Here is a 17,203-nt window from a genome sequence, read left to right as displayed (position 1 = left end):
GCCAGTCCTGAGGTAAACAATGTGATCTTGTTCCCACAGGACTAAAATTCAAGGTTAAAAACTTCTTAACAGTAGCCTTAGCTTTGGTTTTATTTCAGGCACTGACTCTGGACAACACTTGGCTTTTCTTTGTCTCTGTTTCATCAGGTACCAAATGAGGCAAAAGATAATTCTGTAAATTCCTTCAAAGCCTTGAAATATACCATTTGATCTCAAAGTGTCATCAGTTGCTGTTTTATGGAGGAGACCTAGAGAATCAGTAGAGCTGCTGAATAGCTCCAGCCAACAGCCCAGCAAGGGCAGCAGAGGTTCTCACACTTCTATGCTGGGTATCAGTCATATGAAGGAACAATTAGCAAGTGTCACGCCCAGCGATGATGTTGTGCTCCCCTGCCTGCCTTTAGCGCCCTGCATGGCCTCTCTCACCTGGACGATGATAGGACTGTCGATGTTCTTTCTGTAGAAAATCACTTGTGTGTCGAAGATGGCACTGGTCGTGTCGTGTTGCACAGGCGAGCGCATGGTTTGGTTCTCACACTTGATAAGCACGTAGGGATCTGCTCCTAAAACACAATCAGCAGCACGGCTCTTAGCACACAGAACGGCACCTGAGACCTGCCCAGAAACCCAGCAGAAGAAATCCCCTCCTGCGCCTGGCAGCACCACTGCTACTGAGCACCAGAGTACGTCACATCCACTGCTAGCTGCCCATCACCAGCAGAGGTGAAATACCTCATTCTTGTAACAACTGGATGCTCAGAGCTGGCTGTGAAAACAGCTCTTTTCTAGACTGGGATTGTAATCTTTCCACATTCACTTGCTGTGCATCCTTGTAGCTCATCTAACAGAAAGTCTTCAAAGGGAAACACAGCTCCAGATTTGAGAGCCAAAATGCATCTGTGCAAATGCAATCCGATACATAGTTCTGGACGCCTGGGCCAAAAGGGAGGGTAAAAAACTGTTCATCATCCACAATTCCTACGCAGGGCAAGGACAGGAACTGTACAGAACTGTTTTTAGATCACTGAATGCACATCCCAGTGCCCACCTTGAGACTGCCTAGCTTGAAAGTGCTGTCTGCTGTATTCCTATTTGAGTATTAGTTTTAGGAGTTAGTTCTCAAGAAGCAGTTTCTTTTCCAGAAAGTAAAATATTGTCAAAATGCAAAAACGTTTTGTAGGAGTACACTGGTTTCAATGAAGTATTCTGTGGGAAACTGTCAAAGCAAATCCTCCCCAGTTTCTCATTTCATTCCCATGAACCTGAGACGATTTCTTTGTTTCTGTCATTTGGATCAATGTAATTTTAAAGTTTATGTTATCACAACATGTTTGTATCTATTGTAAGTCCTAGTTAATGTTCTGAATTACACTTTAATCATACGTAACCCACCGAGATTATTCAACATTCTAGAAATGCTTTGGTTTTTTCACACTGAACATTTTTACTGTGTTATAAATGTTGGTACATTTTTCCATTCCAATAGGGAGCAAGAACCAATTTGGAAACACCTGTCTTTATCCTCAAATAGAATGGACCGTTCCACTTTCTAATTAACCTGTAATTAAACACAGGCACTAACTTTTTTTTAAATTTCAACACAACTATTTCTTTTGATTCCGATTGTTAATGACAGCATATCTGTTTTTCAACACCTGTGTACTTTTTAGATGTGGATTTTCAATAAACCCACTGAATGTGTGTAAGTCAGACTCGTGATCATTTCTTACACACATTTCATCACCATCTACTTGAAAATGCCACCACTGGCATGACAGCCATAAGGCAGCATGATTTTAAGGCAGCTTTCGTTTTTTAACAACTCATACCCAGGATGATTTTCCTCAAACACGTCACTCATTTGCAGGAATGGGTACCAATATCTCACGCAAACAAACCGCCTAACAGCTACATCAAAACCAGAAGGAGCTACTTCCACTTAGAAGAAACGAAACAGGTTTTTTCCATATGCTGCACTACGGCTGCACCTGGCCAGCCATGCGCTAGTCCTGTTACCCTGACAACATCCTCACTTGCGATAGCAGGTAGCAATGTATTGGCTTTTCTGAGAGGCAATTACTTTCTGTGTCACTGAACGTGTGGATTCGGCTCTGGGGCATGGGGTGGCACCATGCTGTGTAATCAGTGATGGAAAAGCTTCCCCCTTTGCAAAGAGATTTGGAAAACGGATCTGAATAAAATGGGGTCTTGCATGAAATGGTGTCAACTACTTTGGCCGCAGGCAAAGAGCAAAGCAACATCTGATCATTAACAGTAATTAAGAGATAAAGGGCATAAGAAGAGGTGGGGAAAGGACACAGAGCTTAAAGAGGTAACAGGGATATCTGCTGGACCAGGGAACTGTTAATAAAAGGACTTGCTAAGGGAAAGGAAAAAGAAACCTAACGTTTCAAAGAAACAGACTCAAATTCTCAGAAACAGCTATAAAAAAAAAAAAGGGGAGGTAGAGGAGGAACATGAAAGGTACCTGCACAGCATGACCTCACGATGGCATTGCTGCATGGTCAGTTATATTAGGAGGCCTGGCTCCAATGCAAGCACAAACAAAAGAAATGGGAGAGCTGCACATGTGGAATGATTTCCCAGCTACAGCTGGCCCAGTTCTTTGCACCTCTGGGCCTGGTTTATTTACAGTACAAAGACAATGCAGAAAGGGCTACCATCACGGAAAAGCAACATCCTAGTATTTGCCGTGAGCTGGGAATGAAAACAACTGGAGCTGCTCCTCTGGCAACTGTTCTGGCAGTGGAAGGAGGACTGGGTTCAGTTCTCAGGCACACCTATGACTCCAGCTATGCCCTGAACACCGTGCTCTGCACAAACAGCTGCTTCATCTCAGTCCTATGGCCATGCTGTTGTATTGGGAAGCTCTACAAAAGAACAGCGCAAAGGAAAAAGTTGAAATCTGTAAAAACACTTGAACAGTGATGACATTTCTAAGGTTTAAAGAAATCTATGCCCAGTAGTCTCAGGCTAACTTTTATTATTTTATAATTGGACTGAGGATCTAACATCCACATCCTTCCCCACTGTACCAAAACAAAAGGCTTTCTAGAAAACGTTCTTGGGAAAAAGCTCTGAGAGACATTCCCTCAGTCACTGGAAAAAGGCACAGGGCAAACAGAGCTGACACAGTGCTGAGACACAAGCACTGCCTTGGGAATTACAACAGGTAGTTTTGCCTTTTGCCCTTCAGTATTTGTTCATGTGATACCTCTTAGCTTCTCCTGCAATACAGATAATAAAAGGGAGTCCTTCCACTGGCATCAGTAAATCCTCCCCCATCTCTGCTCCATTTTCTCTCTGTTTCCCTTCTCGTGGTTTGACTGGATATTTACCACCTGCTTTTTGCCTTCGCCTTCCTTCTATTTCTCAGGCTGCTCAAGGCAAGTGCCATTAAAGGTACCAGATACTCTGCTTAGCAGGTACGTCACATACTGGGGATCACAATATCTAGTTTCGAATAGATGTGCTGGACCAACTTCAGAACAAGCTAACTTGGAGAAAGGTACCTCCAAGAAAAGCAACCTATATGCATTCAGAATTGAGTCTGGACAGCTAGATTCATCCACTGATCCTGACAACAGCAAACCATTATTTTTTCCAGAAAGGACAATGGATCAAAGATAGCACCAAGGAGGAGCTTTCCAATAAACATTTAAAATGGAGATTAAACAACCTTTGTCTGGCAGGGAGCAGGGTTCTGATGACATCCAGCTCATGAACCAGGCCAGATGTGCACTTGCTATGCAACCTTCACTCTCTTCCAGTTTAAGTAGTTGCTCAGAAATTTGCTTATGTGAAGAACAGTGCGTTCAAGTCTAAAATCAAGTCATAGAGATGTAATGCCATGTCTCAGTTCTCAGAAGCTTCAGAATGAATCATAACCTCCTCCTTCATCATCAAGCTTTGTCTTCTCTCTATGCTAAGGGATGATAGTGACAAACCAGGGAGGTCGCTGGACCAGGTGGAATGCAGCTGACAGAGGCTGGGCATAAGAAAAGCAGCAGCTTGAGAGCTGAGATGCTGCACATTAGAAGGTGAAGGAGAAGTCAGGAAACCCTTGTGAAATGCAGTGGAGCTAATCAGACTCAGCAGCTCACATAAAAACAAGTTGCCAACAACCTTTGCACCAGAAAATTAGTAACCTTTATGTGAAGTCCTCTTAGCAGCAGGCAAACACAACCACTTAATCTACCTATTTTCTACTTGAATAAACATATTGAGTGTGCCTAACCTGAAAGGAAACCTCTACTTGTCCCTCTCAATGGCAATTCCTGTGTGGCCTCTTCCCTCATCTCACAGTATTGATTAGGCAGGAGGCTGTTGTTGACTTTTAAATCTAGTTCACATCAGGAAATGCTCCAGGAGGAGCAGCTACAGCTGGTATTTTGGAACCTGCCCACGTGACTTTGAGATCTAAACTCACTTCTGAGAAAGCTGGTCTTTTTCTAAAGCCTGGCTGCTATTTCTCCATGAGATAATAATGAGAAAGGGTCCAGACATGGATCCAGAGAAGCCAGAGAGAAGAGGAGAGAAGACAAGGAACTGCATTCTTTTATGACAGTATTAGGAAGCAATCTTAGAATATGGGATATTTGATGTCCTTGGACACATTACTTCCTAGTGTACACTTACAATCGAGCCAGACAGGGTGCCTCAAGGAATTTCTATATCCAATCTTTTAATCTACAAAAAACCCCCACCAAATGTGAGAAACACGTACCATGCTCAGCTTTTTATGTTACCAAAAATGGACTCTGTTATCAATCAGGAGCTTGGCCAAATTTCCCACCAAGGTGCCCTGAGAAGGCAGAGTGCCAGTTACGGGCGTTATCCTTGTCATCGCACAGCTTGATTCTATTGTGCAGCACAAATGTCAGCAGTGCACATTTGGCTCAGTGGTTTTTTTATTTACACACTCTGCCTACTTTATTTGTCTGAAGCTGCTGTAAGAGATGGCATTCTGCAAGACAACCTATTAATATACTCTGTGAGCTGCAGATACTTATAGGGAAAAAAAAGGCTAGTAAGGAAAGATTCAAATAGGGATTTCACAGCAGAATTCAAGATAATGGGAAAGCTACTGAAGTGAAGTAACTCAGCTCTCCTTCAGTGCCCCCTGAATGGATGAGATTTGGAACTATAGGCTGAAAAAAGACAAAGGCTTTTACTGAAAGCTTTATGTTGATACAAAAGGAAAATATTTTAACTTTTTTTTTGGTGAAGTTTTATTCAAAGTCAAACAAACACGGTTCATTTAGGTTTTGTGTTCAAATTCCCTTATGTTTTTGATGAATTTAAAAATGGCATGTTGTTTCACACAGGGAAATGGAAACACTTCAGAAAAAAATTGACAACGATAGACTGATTTTTTTTTTTTAGCCACTTGATGAATTCAATACTAATTCACAAGTAATATCACTTGACCCAATTATGCATTTTTTTCAGCTGATAAAATAATCAAGCAGAAGTTTTGCTTAGGTCTAAACAGAAAATCTGTGAGTCTGTTTTCTATAGAGAGCTCTTCCCACAATAGGTTATCTTTTCACTTCTGTCAGGGTAATCATCAGCCCAGCCCTGGATGCTGAAATCAAAATGGAAGAAGATGCTTCAACTCAACCGGACCACGTCTGGTAGTGCTGGGTCCTAAAGGTATTTGGGCTACACTGTAGTTAGAATATTTATGAGACATTGGCTGCAAGTCCTATTTGTATATTCCCGAGGGTCTGTGTCACAATGCACCAAATCCCACAAGGCTCTCTGAGCTCAAGCCTGGTCTTTGGCAGCTGCAGGCAATTGTTTTTCATGTTTGTCAAGACTGTAATTGTGCTAAGGATTGTGAAATGCTAAGGGTGGAGAATTGGCTTTTATTGCTTTACTGCAGGCAATGTTAGAGAAAAATGTTTAAGGAATTTTAAAAGCAAAAAAAACCCCACCCTTAAAAATTAAAATGTCCTTCACGGGGCAAGAACAAGAACATGCTGCTGCTTTTCAATGCACTGCTCTGCTATTCCTGTCACATAGAGTGCCTTCAGTCTCACCCACCCATCCTGCCTTGCTGAGAACATGGAGCCACACTGCTTGTTCCACTGAGGTGTTTGTGGCTCCTGTTTTTCAAGAGAAGTACCAAGAAAAATGAACTTAATCAATTTTCTGTATCTCTTCCATCCAACATTCCTGTCCCCTGAAGAGACAACCAGACTTTAAAGAAAGTGGCTTTTCAGAGTGAAAAGTGCATTCAGTCACCACTCAGTGGGTGCCAGGAATAACTATGAAAAGGGGACTGGAATAAAATAAAATCTCTTCAGCTGGTGGAAGAAATTTTACAGCTGCTTCGTGAGAATGAGGATGAACTGTACTACAGGTCTAAGTCCAATGCCTTCTCTACCACAAGAAGTTAATGCAGCTGAGCTCCACATATTAAGCTGAAGAGAGCTGAAGAGTTATCTGGAGCAAACCCAGCAGATGTTTCAGGAACCTGTTTAGTTTCCTGTTCCCGTTTCACCGTAGTATCTTTGCTCCTTTGCTTTCTCCCTACCAACCACTCATAGCTGAATGTGTCTACCTTTTTTCTGTTGCAGTGGTCACAGAAAATGAAGGCTGACAGACAGAGAGTAGTAGAAGAAAATGAGGAAACAAATGACAACTGGACAAGTCTTCTAATTAACTGTCAATATCAGGTGCCAAAAAGACATTTTAGTGTCCTCAGGACACTTCCTATGATGTGTAGATACACAGTCCTGTACAAGTCATTTAACCTCTCCCTGTTCTAGTTTTCTCAGCTGAAAATGGTTGTTTGAAAATCATAGTTTCCTCCCTGAAGTGCTATTAAACTTGTGGTAATGAAGAACAAAATGCTCTGAAGGCTGTGAATGACATTGCTGAGGTAAGTGTAATACACTACATGAGTCTGTGTGATTCAGCTGTCTCCCTGGATATTTTCCATTTTAAAAATACATAACCCTGAAAGGGGAATTTCTTAACAATCCTCACAAAAAAGTTTCTCAGAATGGTCTGGCCACTACTGCCCATGTGGACCAGTGTAGATGACATAAAACTCTTGCTGGTTTGCATCATCTTATTCATCTCATCTCTCCTTTTGAGCAAATTTTAGAACGTGCTGAAAAAAAAACCTCATAAATCTTCAGTTTGTTTGGATAATTTTTGGCTGCTCACATATCAGCTCAGATCATCTTCAGAGGACTAAGGAACCCCCTTCCACTCTTACAGGCTCACTTTACACTTACCGCCAGATCTGTCTTGCTTCTGTAAACCCTCTGCAGAGTGAATTTTGATCTGGGTGACTCTGCGTGGATAGCCACAAAGAAGACTCCAACATGTCATTTTAGGCTTATCTGCCTTCAGCTCCCTGAAAAATCATGGCAAAAGCAACTGAAACAATGAATGTGAAGCATTCAATGGTTGTCAGAATTTGGCGTTTTTAGTACATGAGATTTTTCCTCATCTGCTGTTTTAGAAGTTTGTGGTACAGAATTGGCAAACTTAAGAAATAAAAACAGAGCAAAGCAAAGTAAACCAGATTTGTGTCATCTTTCACATGGCAGCAAAAGTGACAGGAAAAAAAACAACCTTTAAATAATGGAAAATAGTATCAAAGCAAGAAAAAATTCAGCATGCCTGATTTAATGAAACACTAGTTTTGCCCTTGCAGACAACCACTGGTTTCAAAGGAGATGGTCAAAGAAATAAACAGTATCAACTGTAACTGCAAGCAGCAGTGCTCAGAGTTCAGAGCTAGAACTGGATGCAACTACAAAAGTCAAACTAAGAGGTCAAAAGTCCCAAATTGAATTGTCCACTAGGTTCCTACGTAAAAATGTCCTGACCGTGCACAAATCCCAGTGAGTTATCTGGAAATTCTTGAAGGTGACCCTGACCATCTCAAAGCCCTAGTTCTGGAGTGATATGAGCTAGTGAGTCAGGGATATTTGAGGGCAACCAATCGTTTTCAAGGAGATGCAGCCAATGTGGGCATGGGAAGATCTCACCTAGCTGTGAGTGCAACCTACCTGAGTTTTGATGGCACATCTGTGAAGAGTCTCAGGATAAACTTCGTAATGATGCCAGGATGATACGTAGTTGGGATAAGGACGTAGCGGCCTTGCTTAAGGATCCTCTTCAAGAACACAGTGCGTGTATTGATGTAGAGAGACGTGGCCACTCTCTCCTGCACAGTCAGCTTGTGTAGTCGATAGCTTCTGTTATCCTCCACCTACAGCCCCAGAGCAGTACAGGGATTAATGCAAGGAGGGAGATCAGAGCTAGCAGGCAGGATTTTCCCTGCACATCAGCCTGCCTTTCACGGGCAGAAAAGACAACGTGCAATAAAGGCAATGGTTTGGCAAATGGTTTTTCACCCACTGAAGCTGTGTCAGGCTTCCAAGCAGGGCTGTTCTGTGCTTCGCTGCATTGGTATATACATGTGTACCCCTAAGGGGAGGTGAAAGTTTGAGACTGGCAAAGACATGCATCCATTCACAGAGACATAACGCTACTGCAGAGTTTGGAATACTTTCAGAGATGCATGCACACTCCAAGGATTCTACCCGCTGAGCTACATTGGCATCTTGGATGAGGCTGAGATTCATCAGCCTCCTTTCTCTAGCATGCAGAGAGAGCATTCCAGTCTTACACAGCAGGCTCTCAATCCAGTTGCACACAGCTGTATTTTCATTGCCCTTTCCTGAATACAAAAACCACAGAATAACCATTTATGTTTTTTTCTAAGCCTTGAAGCTGTCCTTAACTATTAACATAATTTTAAAGGAATTTATATTTACCACAATACAGCTAAAATATGAATCTATTTATTAAGCAGCTCCTGGGGGCAAAGACAGCCCTACATTGTTTTCTGGCAGTTTTCTTTTGTCTTCAGACAATTTAGGTCATGGTCTTCCAAAGGCCTTTAGTCATGATAGGCCTTTAGCCTGGTGGGTTAGAATACTTCTGAAATAGAGAAACTATTGAACAGGAATGAAGATAGAACACTGATACTTTTCTGAAGGTGTGATTTTCTTTTTCAGGCCTTTCCAAATTAGATACACAGGCATGAATAAGGCAAGGGAAATTATGCTACTTTCTGCAGTGACACTTTTCAATACGTGTGGTTGACAGGTGATAGGAAATGAATAGGTGTGATGCAGACGTCAGCAGCTCTGACTGTTAAAACCTGACTATTTTTTAGATAATCCTGATCCTCAGGGAAAAAGCAGATGCATAGCAGTTTCTCTTGCTTTCCTCCTTCTTTCAGTCCATATGTTTTTCGTTTATTCAATTTGCCCTGGGAGTGCAGTTAAATTACTGTTTGGGATCCCTTTGGTTCCTTTTCACATATGCTCACTTCCTACTCGCTACTTCAGCTTTTGAAAACACTCTTGACTTCTTCCTAAGTGGCAAAAGAAAAACTGCAGACTTCTGAAACTCATTCACTTGGCTGTATTTGCTGATTAAATGGAGACAGGAGCCTCCAGTGAGGTGGAGAAATAAAATCTCCATGTTTCAAGCATTAATATGTTTTTGTCTTTCTCTTCAAAGCTTGAGCTAGGAAAAGCACTTAAAATTCTTTTGCAATAGGGAAAAATGACTTATGTTCCGTTAGCTCAAACAGAGTTTGAATTGAACTAAATTCAATTGAGTTCGAATAGTCTGTCTAATGTCAGCTTTGGCAACTCGGTGCGACACACAAGCAAAATCCATGTTGAGAGGAGAGCCAGACTCCACCGCGATAATCATGCCTCTGTCTGCCAAAGATCCCATTGGCAGGATGAAGCAGGATTGCTGAACAAGCTCAGAACCAGGAATGGAGACGGCTGCCTACCTTGAATATTTCAAAGCCAATTGGGATGCTGTCTCCTTTCCCTTCTTTCTTGTATTTGCGGCGATCCTCCTGTTGTAATGAGACCAACACTTTGTCCTCTGTCTTCTTAACATCAAAGACGTACTAGTGCGAGAGAGAAGAGGGTAAGCCGTTAGAAATGCCTGTTGGGGATAAAGCCATCACCAAGGAAACATGTGCATACAAAGGTGGCAAATGAAAATACATTGGGAGTGGGAGGAGAGTTCTCCGTATAACAGACATTCCCAGCAATTCACAGCTGAAAATTAATGCTAATAATAACCAAAAGTATCAGAGACACTGAAACAGGTAATTCACATAAAGGACAGTGTGAGATAGTATTACAAAATAACTGTTGAGGCAGCAGAAGATAATATTTCCTCTGAAAGCATAAGACAAAAGATTTTAATTTAAATATATATAAATCAGAGTGAGATTTAAAAAATTAAACCAACAGACAGATGAAGTCTTTGATCATTTTGGATTCTTCTTTTAACTTGAATATCTAAAGAGGGCCTGTAAATTTCAAACATCTTTATATAGGACCTGAAAATGAAGGAATCTTCCGAAGCCTAGTTAAAAAAACCCCAAACCCACAACTTCATTCCACACCTACAATTTCTGTTTAATAGAAGAATGACAGGAATGCTAATTTTGGACTTCCTCAGTTTTCCTGAAAGTCTTAGGAATACACAGTAAAAAGGGCTAAGAAGGACTCCCGTATCTTTAGCACACAATTTTTTTTTTTCCAAATTGTTTAAAGTAAACTTGAATCAACTTGGGTTTGAGACCACCAAGGAAATTATTTCAAGTTTAGGCAGCAATTCCTGTCTCAATAAATCAAACTTGAATTGCTTATGTTATTAAGTATCACTACCAGACCACAAGTAAGTATGTAGCTTTTAAGTAGACAAAAATGTCAGATGGGTATTTCTTTATATGACAAAGAATTAAACACTCAAATTCATTCATTATTAGAGACTCCTTTAAATTTGGTTTCTTTTGTGCATACAGAGGGCAAATCTGAGTTGTCAGAACCAGTGGAGGGGAAGAGGACACTACTGTGTCAAGTTTAGATAGATGCTGTTTTCCTCCACCGTCAAAGAACTTTCAATGTGAAGCAAATAAAAGCATAAAGCTGCAGCAGTGCACAGCTGGGTACTATGTGCACCACACATTCTGATTTAAGCCAAAATTCTCTGACAGCATGGGGAGGAATATCATCAGCAATTCCATTCCTCCCTCCCTGCTCCTCCAACAGCTGCTAAAAAGCAAATCCTCATCGAGCTTTGCCCAGAGGTAGATACTGAGATTGCCTTGGTTACTGTTGTGGAACGATCCCCTGTCATGACCTCACATCCCCCTGTGGTTAGAGCTCTGCAGAAGAAGGCACCATCCCATTTCTCATCCCTGACCTTCACTGTCTCAGGCAGTGTCACACCCACATGGAGGAAACACCAACCTCGAGCTGCGCTGGCTGAAGCACAGCAGGACTGGAAATAAAATCAATACCTTCCCAAGCCTCTAGGCTTCATTAGTTGACAGTATTTACAGTCCAGGTTGGCATCCTAGAGAACTACTGCTTGCTACTCTGGGCTGGCTGGTTTTTGGTACAAATTCAAAACTTCTTTGTACTCTTATTTGTGTGGTAGATCAACATTGAGGCAGGGAAAGCACAGGATCCTGAAGAGTGTCCTAGGGGTTTGTAAAGAGTCTCTGCAGAGATAATCTAAAAGTGAGATATAAATATGCAGCAACACCTAGTAAGGCACATTTTAATTCTTGCCCCTGTTGAACCATGTTCAGTGTTACCTTGTCAGATAGCCTGGAGTGTTCCCGGACAAATGGAGGTGTGGAAGGGGAACTGTGAAGGTGCAAAAGAAGTCTCGTGGTCTGATGAGAGACAGACCTTTGATCTGATGACATTTCAGCTGTCCTAATGGGTAACAATCTGGAAATCAGCAGGTGACTGTAGGAATACATTTATACTTTGCTTAAATTCCTTTATTTTAAAGGTAGTATGTCTCAATCCCTCTCTGTATAGATAAACTTCACAGGAGGCCTCAGCGTCAGGCATTTCACTCAGGGAGAACAGAGATTATCTCTAGACTATGGTACATGTGCCACAGTAATTTATAATAGCCCTAAGCTAACATAAATATGTTCCAGCACTGCTATTAAGAGCCTTTTAATCAAGCAGCCTAGAGATAAAACTGGAATAAAAAGAACTTCCATTGCATCAGGCATTGCACTCAACTGTAACGTGTATATTTTGTTCTCTGTGGCAGCTAAACACTTACAAATAAGACCCAGACAAGCACTTGGAATACTTCCAGAATCATACCGGGGAATATCTGAATAAATTCACCCTCTGGAAATGAGGCACTGACAGAAGACAGAGCGGTGAAGAACCTCCTATGTGACAGGATGAGCTGGGAGTCTGAGATTCACTCCTAGTCTGAACAGCCAAGGCTGCACTTCTCCAATATGAAATATTCTTCTGCTCTGAAAGTGGAGGGGTGCACACAGAAACCTCCCATACAAGTGCAGAGAAGCAGAGACAAGAACATCTTCAATTAATCTTAAGTATGTGGTGAATTACAGAACAGAAAGGTCAATTTTCAAAGTAATAACATTGAAAATTCTGTAATGCTGATAAGAGGGTGAGCTTGGAGAAGAGACTAGATACTTTCAGAATCTCAGATGAATGCAAAGGGGTGCTAACTAAATACCGTGGAGCAAATCCTCAGGCTTTAAGGGTGTTAAGCGAATAGAGTTCTGTCAGAAGAAAATCAGACTTGCTGCCTTTCTACAACAGCGAAACTGAAAGAAGTCCAGGCAGGACTTCGCTAACCCTAGTGTGTCTGACTCATCGGCCCCAAACACGATCAGTCCTAAACAAATATCTGAACTCTTCTGAGACATTTCACAGAAATCTCTCATGCAGTGAAACATGCAGTGAACCAGCATACTCCCAGAGGACAGACACTGGCAACGAGATTTCTGTCAAGTAGCCACTGCCAACTCCTAGATAGGGTGGATACTTCAGAAGCCCTAGCTAAAGTGGATACACTTCAATACCTCACAAAATACAGGGATACCCACCTGAGGATTCTGAAGAAAGGTCTCTTTGTTATCAAAGCATCCACCAGAGCGATTTAGCAGGGGCTCCGAATTCTTTGTCCAAGCCCCGTGCATCATTTTCTTCTCCCAGGTCTTGTGGATACTGAAGTAGGAGGTATTCACAATCCGGCAGATGTCCACATCAGTGAAATTCTTACACCAGTCCTCAAAAGTCATCCTATTCCATGGGACACCAGGAAAATCATGGTTATTTAAAAATAAACAGTGATACGCAAAGAGCCAAAATAACACACAAAATCTTCCAGTAATTTAGGAGGAGGCATTGCTCAGTTGTCCAGAGGACAAATGATTCACTGGAAAGCTCTCCATGTTGAAATACTTGTGAAGCCACAATCACACTATGTTAGCACGTAATTTAGAGAACTGTCACCTCAGTGTGTTTGGTCAGCTCTGGATTTGTGCAGTTGCAGCACTAAAGGATAGGTTGTACCTACCAGGCTGGCTTTGATAACATGTATTTTGCAAAGGCAAAAGAGACTATCCACAACCAAAGCACTATCCACTCCTCATTATTATGGTCCTTATCGTTACATCTGTCCCTCAGCATGACTCAAACCTCTGTAGTCAGGACATAGCTTCTATTTAGCACCCTCTCAATGCTATAACCTGTGACAGACTGGATTGCAGAGCAGTTAAAAAACACTCACCTCCTCTAACAGCCTGGTATCTCTGAACTACCATAATGTCCCGGCTTAAGCTGGCTCCCAGTTGCCAGTTCTGACAAAGCCAAGCAAACAGAAGACATTTCATACCGAGTCCTACCAGCACACTTGATGCAATATTGATGATCTACTGAAGAAGTTGCTGGACTGCCTCAGTGTATCTAAGCTTTAAGTAGAGTCCAAATTATTAGAGTTCTAGAGATTCTGTAGAGAATGAACAGTTCTCATGCCCATGCTGGAAAACACTGACAAATATCAAAATTCATTGGCTGCAGTTGTATTTACAGGTATGGCTGACCTAGAAATCCTACAGAGAGGCACAGTAGTCAGTGTCGTAGTTGGACTGATAGTGTATTCAATATCAGGCATTCTGTCATGTAAACCAGCACATATGTTATCTTGGATTCTGAGGGAATGTCCTAAAAATATAGATAATAGATTTCGAAGGTGTTTGAAACTTATATTTACTAAGAGCTACTAATTTTGTTCTACTACTTTTAAATTCATTTTTTCTGTTCTTCTCTGTCATCCCTTGAGAGTTTAAAATAGACAGACTTTGTGCCATTTGGGGAAGTTGTTTCTGAAGCTGTTAAATGGCAGAATTAATGACAATTACTCAATGTAGCCCGTATCTCCAAACCCTTCACATGACTCCCACTCACCAGAATTCTCCATCATTCTCAAGAGTGAGTCCCAAGCTCTTACGTTCTGAATTGCTGACTTTCTTCCACTCCTCAGAACTAAAAGGAAAAAAAAAAAAAAGAGTAAAAAAAAGGCATAACAAAGACGATTAATAACTTAAATACTCTCACTAAAAAAAAAAAAAAAAAAAAAAAAGGCAAGTCAAATTCTCTCATGGTCCCTTGGTATATGGTATAAAGGTAACATCGGAGTACTGAAAGGACAGATGATGTTCAGGAAGAAACTGTGTGGCTTACAGGAAGAGTTTTAAAGCATTAATTGATTTGAAAGCTACTAAAAAAGAAAGAGATGAATGGGAAATTGGCACAACTAGAGCAGAACCTTATTGATTTCCTTTGTCGCACCCTCCCTTAGGACACTTAAACAGCTGGTTTGCAAGGTCATATGAGATTGACTCCATTCCCTAAAGACCCTTCAAAAGAAACCTGGTTTTCCTCCTCAGGAGCTTATTGAACACTTCACTTAGACCAGAGTATTCTCTGTCTTTCAGTTGCCTTAAATAAAACAGGCCTGAGGTCTGAGATTTCCCCAGAGAGTCTTTAAGAAGAAACTATTGCAGCAGGAGCCTAGTGTCCAGTTTCCACAGTAACGCTACGCTGCATGGACACTTCACTGCCTGCATCAGCATATAACTTATCGCGCTCTGCATTGTCCCCTGGAGGCACCTGTCTCTTTCCACTGACTGCAGGGGAGCACGGGATCCTAAAAGCAAGCAGTCTGATGCTTAAATCAGACAACATGATAGCAGACAGCATGAGCCCCTTCCATAACGTGGAACATGTAGACAAATAGCCACAATTCCTCACCCCCTTTACAAAAGTACTTGGAGGGTAAAGTTGAAGGTGGTTAGCAAGAGGGAAGGGAGATTGCTTGCCATAACTGACATTTTCTTAACCTATTTGGAAATTCTTAATTTAATTCTGCTAAGTCAGAACCCATGGGCCAACCTTAGAGTCCTCAGTGTTTCCACTGGAATGCGTGGCAGCTGTGCCCAGAAAAGGGCTACTGGAGAATCAGAAGGGCTTGAGTTAAACAAGACACAGTAGTACTTCTGCGCATTCTTCACATTTCACCTGGACTAAACTCTTTGAAAGAAATAGATTTTTGCTAGCTAAAGTATGGAAGATAAAAATTTAACATGCTGTTGTTAAGAACACCGCATTATTAAATGCTAACAGTGGCTGGTAAGCACAGTGTTGAACTGTAACATCCTAGCTGAATGTTTTCACGTGTAAACTGCCAGTGATGGAACACATCCCCTCCAGCAATCATTTCTGTCTCTGCAGGGGTGCCTGCTAAGCTCACAGCCCACATTAAAATTCCTTAGAAAATAATTCTAGAAAAACTCAAATGTGGCAATATTACAGCATTTTTCACCAGTCACTTAAATTATGTAAGAATAAAAATCTTGTATGATCCCCAGCAGCTACCAATTACAGATGAGAAACTGAGTCACAGATGAACTCAGTGGTGAAGCTGGGAACAAACCTCATGTTCTTGATTCATGACCTTAAGCTTACGCTATTTTTCTAGTTACGCTCCAGTGTGCCAGAACAATACCATAAACTAAGGTCCAGGAAGCCAAAACCTCCTGGCTCCTCCAGGAAATGTTCATTTGCTCAGAGAATGCTGTAATTGGGAAGAGATGGCACAACGGTTCAGCCATGACTGAGTACCGCAGACTGCTGTGTCTCACAGTGTTTAACCATGCATCTAACATCCAGTGGCCCTAATCACAGCTTCATTCCTTTGAGACTGGATTTGCAGCACTTACTTGTCGCTCCAGGCACCGTTCCACTCTCTTTTTCCCCAGGGATTCCTCAGCCTGATCATGAACAGCTTTTCTGCCTTCAAAGAGAAGATGAGCCTTTCTCCAAGGCGCAGCTTCCGAATTGCAGTCACTGAGTAGGCATGGCCGACGACCAGACCCATCTCTGTCTCCGCTTCACTGGCAGTGCCAGGGGAAGCCTTTAGCACCAAGAATGACAATTAAAAAAAAAAAAGAACTCACATCACCAAGGGCACCTGACAGCTACATGTTCAAGGGGCAGGACGGGGCAGATCTGCAGGCTTTCTTAGGATCTGGGTTTGTTCCTCACAGACTTCACGTAAGAAGTCCAGTTTCCAGCAGCCATCAGGCAGTGAACTGTTCTGCTGGGTGACCTAGGCCTGATCAGATGCTGAGCTAAGAATATATAAAAATTGTCAAGCTCTGAAAAAGACTACAATTTCATTTAATGCATCCAGATCAAAATGTCCTAAGTACATCTAAAACCAGAAAAGCAGTACCATATACAGATGCTGGAGCTGCTGTGAATGACTGGCCCTTTACAAAGCCAGCACAATGCTGCTTCTGGGCAACACATGCCAGGCAGGAGAGTGGAAAAAGTACAGCTGTGCCAGTGCTGTAACCCTTCTTCTGAGCCAGAAACAATCCAAATTGTCTCACCTCTGGATTCATCACACCCTCCCTGGAGCCAGGATGGGCATCTTTGCACTGAGCCATATCCAGCGTCTCTCTCACCTATACTGGGCTACAACCCATTGCACCTTAAGACATTCACTCCCTTGGACAGCAAAGGAGGAAGACTTGACTCACTGCAGATCCCTACGTGTAAACTTGTAATAACCTAATTAAGAACTCAATTACTCAGCAAGCTTTTGCTCTGGTGGAAAGAGATGGACTTATTAGAGTTATGAAATGCACATAGCAATTTCTCAGATAATTTTACCCATTTCAAAATTTCTCTGGTCTAAACAGACAGGGTCCTTCTCCTAAGGCACGTGTTGCATTGATACAACAGTGTTCAGTTCC

General features: G+C 41.9%; 1 protein-coding gene across 4 annotated transcripts in view; it reads right to left on the bottom strand.

Annotated features, from left to right (window-relative positions):
* Positions 1-17,203, bottom strand: part of CAPN6 (calpain 6) — a 69,537-nt gene that overhangs the window by 13,914 nt on the left and 38,420 nt on the right. For all 4 annotated transcript variants that reach the window (XR_015259754.1, XR_015259752.1, XR_015259753.1 and 1 more), the window contains exons 7-13: positions 16,163-16,356; positions 14,349-14,426; positions 12,986-13,181; positions 9,863-9,985; positions 8,055-8,257; positions 7,272-7,393; positions 427-563 (exon numbers count right to left, since the gene is read on the bottom strand). Coding sequence is in view for 1 of the 4 variants with exons in the window: in XM_086756619.1 (XP_086612745.1) it covers positions 427-563; positions 7,272-7,393; positions 8,055-8,257; positions 9,863-9,985; positions 12,986-13,181; positions 14,349-14,426; positions 16,163-16,356 (1,053 nt within the window). In the remaining 3 variants the exon portion in view is untranslated. The remainder of the gene's footprint in view (positions 1-426; positions 564-7,271; positions 7,394-8,054; positions 8,258-9,862; positions 9,986-12,985; positions 13,182-14,348; positions 14,427-16,162; positions 16,357-17,203) is intronic.

Source organism: Chlamydotis macqueenii, chromosome 11 (assembly GCF_036417535.1).
Source record: "Chlamydotis macqueenii isolate bChlMac1 chromosome 11, bChlMac1.mat, whole genome shotgun sequence".
NCBI classification, from domain to species: domain Eukaryota; kingdom Metazoa; phylum Chordata; class Aves; order Otidiformes; family Otididae; genus Chlamydotis; species Chlamydotis macqueenii.
This window is presented reverse-complemented; position numbering and strand designations above follow the sequence as displayed.